The sequence below is a fragment of the Malurus melanocephalus genome, unplaced genomic scaffold (genome assembly GCF_030028575.1).
Source record: "Malurus melanocephalus ecotype Western Australia unplaced genomic scaffold, MMel_1.1 scaffold_617, whole genome shotgun sequence".
In the NCBI taxonomy this organism is placed as follows: domain Eukaryota; kingdom Metazoa; phylum Chordata; class Aves; order Passeriformes; family Maluridae; genus Malurus; species Malurus melanocephalus.
The window spans coordinates 200,047-205,776 of NW_026623849.1; the positions used below are offsets into that span (position 1 = coordinate 200,047).

The 5,730-nt window shown below is 50.1% G+C and overlaps 1 protein-coding gene across 1 annotated transcript in view; it reads left to right on the plus strand.

Moving 5' to 3' along the window:
* The window catches only part of ACACA (acetyl-CoA carboxylase alpha), a 114,098-nt gene that overhangs the window by 71,994 nt on the left and 36,374 nt on the right, over positions 1–5,730 (plus strand). Inside the window, exons 42-45 of the mRNA XM_057383265.1 lie at positions 2,367–2,636; positions 3,070–3,167; positions 4,100–4,220; positions 4,653–4,763. Of these exons, the coding sequence (XP_057239248.1) occupies positions 2,367–2,636; positions 3,070–3,167; positions 4,100–4,220; positions 4,653–4,763 (600 nt within the window). The remainder of the gene's footprint in view (positions 1–2,366; positions 2,637–3,069; positions 3,168–4,099; positions 4,221–4,652; positions 4,764–5,730) is intronic.

Genomic DNA, 5,730 nt, shown 5'->3' on the forward strand with positions numbered 1-5,730 from the left:
AAAAAAAAAAATTCTTAATTGTGCAGATCCCTGTGGTTTTTATTATTGGATAAATGGCACAAAACACATGATGAATTGGGGAAGCAAAACACACCCCAGTTAATAGTGGTGCATTTGAATTTTGATTTTCTTAAACTGCATAGAGTTGCTCCATATTTATCAGCTGTAAACTGTTTTCAGGAGTTTGTGCCCTGGCTAGATTGTTTTCTCTTCTACTGGGACTTTATTGGGACACATGATCTCRGGTTAGGGAATTATTCCAACACTTCTGTTACAATCTGAATTTTCTAAATAAGAAATGCCTTTGTTTCCCTGTGCTGTCAAAAATCATCCAGCTGCTGAAAATGAGGAAAATCTTGTCTGTCTTGGAGGGTGGGATACTGGGGACTCACTGTTCTCTTTGTCCTGGCTGATGGGATCCATGTGCCTGTAAGGAAGTGACCACCTAAAAAYCTGACAGTCAGTGGGAACCCTGTGCTGTTTTGGAAGAAATTTGTGGTGTATTTTAAAGAGAATTTTGCCCCATTTCCCTGTGCGTTTCTGTCAGTGACTAAAGCTGTTTTTGAGGTTATAGCAGAAAGATTTAGGAAGTGCCCAATGAAGAATTTTAGTTATGCAAAAAATAAAGTCTTTAAATTGTAAAGAGCTGAGCTGCAGTAGGTGCTGGGGTACAGATGGGCATCCATCCCTGCATTCCTGATTTCCTGGAGGTTGATTTGGAGCCTTTCACTTTGGATTTGCACTTTGGATTTTTAACCTGCTGTTTCCAAGCACAAACTTGCCACAGTTGAGAGTGAGAACAGAGGCTCAGAATCCAGCCCCTGGCATTRCTTTTCCTCCATCAGTCAGGTCAGAAGGACAAAAACTTCCTTCTCCTTTTTTTCACCACAATTCTTCCTCTGTCTGCCATGAAAGTCTAAGAGCAAACATCCAGGGAAGGTCTCTGGCTGTGTTTGGGATCAGTCAGGTTCCTCTCCCAGCMTCTGGTCTGTGCCAGACTCACTCCTGCATCCACTTGTTCTATTGCAACTTTTCCCTTTCCTTTGGGAGCAGTACTGATATTTTATCAAAGCATCCTGCTGACTTTTAAGAATTTCTGCTTCCTTCTTTGCTGCAGCATCTCTCTGTTCCAAACCCTGCAGCTGAATGCTGAGGTGGAACTGTAAATCTGCAAATATTCAGTTATTATTGCCTTTTTTTGTGTCCGAGTAGGAGTGGAGGAGCCCAAGGAGAAGGTGAACTGARGCACTCTGTTAACTTGCAATCTCAGCTCTTGGAAGGCGAGCTGTAAGGAAGGATCTGCCAGGAGCTGGCTGTAATATTTTCGGATTGCTGCCTGCTTTACTTCCAATGACCCTTTGATTAATTCCTCTGCCTCTTTATTTTTTTTAATGAGCCTATTATGGCATATCTTATTGCAGCTGCTGATTGGATCTGGGCTGTGTATTGTGCCCGTTTGGATGTGGATTAAATGGCACAGATCTGTCTGCCGCTTCTCCCCTCCGCCCCTCCCGCTTCCCTTCATCACATTCAGCATTCYGAGGCTCCACAGTGAGAATTCCAGCCCTGCTGATTGCAGAGGATGTGCAATTGGCTTGAGGAATGTGTGCTCAGAGCTTATGGTCCTTGGGCGAGGGGCTGGGTGATGCATGGGGCTTTCAAGGGATGCTGCTCTGCCCATCCGTTAATGGCATTGGGGCTGGCCAGATCCCTCYYTYCCTYCCTCCYTTCCTCCCTCCTTCCTGGGGCTGAGGRATGGGGTACCAGGGGACAGCACTGCTGATCCTCCAGGAGATGGGCCTGGAGAGATCTGCCCGTGATTGCTGAAAATAAAACAAACGTGCGGTAAAAAAAGCGCTGTTCGGCCAGGCAGGTTTGGAGAGGAGCTGCTGTGGGATTGGGGAAGGGAAAAAGGGAAGAGACAACGAAATGAAAGATGGGGAAATTTGAGGTAGTAATGAAATAAAAAGGTTGTTGCARTGAGGGTTGGGGGAGAGTGATGAGGTTGTGGGGTGACTCCTGGGAAGCCTGAGCAGGCTGTCAGGAATCCTGGGCAGCAGCACATCCCTGCTCCCTCTGTGAGCACAGGGAATACACTGTGAGAAGAATGTGGGCAGGATGTGCTGGAGCTGTGCAGCTGTGCTGAATCCCTGAAAGGGGAGAGCCAGGGTGAATGTCCTGGTGGAGAGGAACGAGGGAAGGATCGAGTGYTTCCAGAAGCTGCTGGTATCCACATTCCCAAGGCAGATGGGCCAACTCCAAGAGGCCATTGCTCCAAGGACAGCAGTGACCCCTGAGCTATTCCCTTCTCTCACACTTCAAGAGCACCGTGTTGATTTTTAGCTGTTCTCTCTCTCTTCCCACAGATCGGCATGGTGGCCTGGAAGATGACCCTGAAAACACCAGAATACCCCGAGGGCCGGGACATCATTGTCATTGGCAACGACATCACGTACAGGATCGGCTCCTTCGGGCCRCAGGAGGACGTGGTGTTCATGCGGGCGTCGGAGCTGGCGCGGGCACAGGGCATCCCCCGCATCTACGTGGCTGCCAACAGCGGCGCCCGCATCGGCCTGGCCGAGGAGATCCGCCACATGTTCCACGTGGCTTGGGAGGACCCAGACAACCCTTACAAGGTGAGGGGCATGGGGACCTGGGAAAGCTGCAGCAGCCCACAGGAGTCTCATTTTGACACCACCTCTTCTAATGGAGGTGAGGCGAACATTTGCCAGAGCGCTGGGACCGGAGTTCTCCTTGGTGTTGGATCCATGCAGATCCAACACTCCATCCTTGCTGAAGGCTAARCTGAATGGCAGCCAGGTCCTTCCTAACCCAAACCATTCCATGATAGGATTTTTTGATCTCCCAGGCAGCAGGTTGGCATCCAGAKGGAGTTAGTGCTAAATGTTGCACCRTTCCCAGCGTTCRCTGGCCTCAGCKCTGGTGTTGAGAGAAAGTTCTCACCACTCCRTGGAATTAAACTCTGCCCCTGTGAAAGTTTCTTTTTGGAAGGGGTTATTGGGGATCAGGAAGGTGGGATTGGGATTGATGAGCTGTTTTTCCCTGCAGGGATACAAATACTTGTACCTGACTCCTCAAGACTACAAGAAAGTCAGCGCCCTGAACTCTGTTCACTGTGAACACGTGGAGGAAAATGGAGAATCCAGGTAGGAATKAAAAGATTTCTGTTCATCCTTGGGTGATGCCTGGTCCTTGTCCTCAGCTGGGACATTCCTTAGGATCCAGGTGTGTGGGAAACCAGAGCTCTGTGTGGTCAGGGCAGGGGACAGGGAGTGAAGGGTTGTGCCTTGCTGCCCCCCARTCATGGCTGAGGGTCCTGGACAGGGATTCTCACCCCAAACCTGCAGTCTAAATACTGAAAATTACTCCTCTGCTGGATTTTATAGAAAGAATAAAGGAATTCCTGAGCGAAGGGCAGACCTGGGCTGCAGGGGTTGCAATGAGCTGTGTTGTAGCCCACAGTTTTCCACACAGGCCTGTTCCAGATGCATCCTCCCAGCTGCATATCCAGGGCAGCACGTGGCAATGAGGTGCASAGGAGCTTTTGGAGCTGGACTGTGRGGGCAGATTTGTTCAGGAATCAAACCAAAGCCCAGCAGGCAGGCTCTGGAGGGGCTGGACAGGGTGTTTGGTGTGGGACCAGAGCAGTCCTGGGTGAGCTGGGGCTCCTCAGGGAGGTTCTGGAGCTCATTCTCGAGTTTCACCTTAGCAAGGACCGGTCTGAGAGCAGTGGGGAGAAGGGGCTGGGCAGGGCTGGGAGGGGCGGGAGAAGGAGACGAAGAAGAACTCAGAGCCTCGTGGCGATCCTTGTTCTTTCCCTTTTTCCCTTTGTCTGCATTCCCTTCCATTCTCTCTCTTTTCCCTGCTCCTCAGGATGCTTTTTCTGTCCCCTGGAATGTCCTCCAGCGTTCTGCTCCTGTGGGAGCTCTCCATGGTGCCTCAGGACGATCCCTGCGCCTCTCCCTCCCTCCCTTTGTGTGCCTTTCTCCTTGGAACCCCGATGATATTTAACCAATTCTCATTTTCCTGGTGGCACACTGATTGAGCAAATCTCTGAGGCTGTTTGTGTCTTCCCCAGGTACAAGATAACGGATATTATCGGCAAAGAGGACGGCCTGGGCGTGGAGAACCTCAGAGGATCCGGCATGATTGCTGGAGAATCGTCTCTGGCCTACGATAGCGTTATCACCATCAGCTTGGTAATCCCCCACTGCCTTCTATTCTTCAAATGTGTTGTGTTTTGGAGCTGAAACTCCTGTTTTTGTGGTGATATCCAGCTGGGATCAGCTCCTGGCTGAGGGAGAGGGGCTTCTGCAGCCTTTGAGCAGCCTCAGTCCTTTCCACCCTCAATTTAAAACATTTCACTCACTTGGCCTTGTGCTTGCTCAGTCTCAAATTGCTGCTTCTCTTTGTTTTTAAAAATAAAATACGTATCTTGTTCAGATCTTGTGTTTCACAAACAGGGTTCTGGAATTTTTCAGCAAGAGTAGATTTTAAGGCCTTGTACTACAAACACACCCAGTTTTATCTCAATGTTTGAATCGATAGGTTGAGGCTGTGTGGAAAGACACAAATCAATGCCATTGCTTTTTTTTTTTTTTTTTTAAATTCCTTTTTCCCTCTTTTTCCAGGTCACGTGTCGGGCAATCGGGATTGGGGCCTACATCGTCCGGCTGGGCCAGAGAACCATCCAGGTGGAGAATTCCCACATYATCCTCACGGGCTGTGGGGCCCTCAACAAGGTGAGTCCTCACCTTTCCATCATCTTCATGGGCTGTGGGGCCCTCAACAAGGTGAGTTTTTACTTTTCCGCCCTCCTCATCATCCTCATGGGCTGTGGGGCCTTCAAGTCCTCACCTTTCCATCATCCTCATCATCCTCATAGTCTGTGGGGCCCTCAACAAGGTGAGTCCTCACCTTTCTGTCTTCCTCATCATCCTCATGGGCTGTGGAACCCTCAAATCCTCACCTTTCTGTCCTCCTCATCATCCTCATGGGTTGCAGGGCCCTCAACAAGGTGAGTCCTCACTTTTCCATCCTCTTCATCATCCTCACGGGTTGTGGGGCCCTCAACAAGGTGAGTTTTTACTTTTCCATCCTCCTCATCATCCTCACGGGCTGTGGGGCCCTCAACAAGGTGAGTTTTCTCCTTTCCACCTCTTCATCATCCTCACGGGCTGTGGAGCCCTCAAATCCTCACCTTTCCATCCTCCTCATCATCCTCACGGGCTGTGGGGCCCTCAACAAGTTGAGTTTTCTCCTTTCCACCCTCTTCATCATCCTCATGGGCAGTGGGGCCCTCAAGTCCTCAGCTTTCCATCCCCCTCATCATCTTCAAGGGCTGAGGGGCCCTCAAATCCTCACTTTTGCATCCTCCTCATCATCCTCATAGTCTGTGGCGCCCTCAACAAGGTGAGTCCTCACCTTTCCATCTTCCTCATCATCCTCACGGGCTGTGGGACCCTCAAATCCTCACCTTTCCATCCTCTTCATCATCCTCACGGGCTGTGGGACCCTCAAGTCCTCACCTTTCTGTCCTCCTCAGGGCTCTGTGGCTGCAGCTGGGATTTTTCCTGGAATCCTAAAGGGTTTGGGTTGGGAGGGCATTGAAGGGCCTGAGCAGGAGCTGGGGAAGGAGGACAAGCAGTTCTTTTTGTGCATAGATTAAATCTGAATGGTTTAACTGAATGACAGAGATTCTCAGCCCAA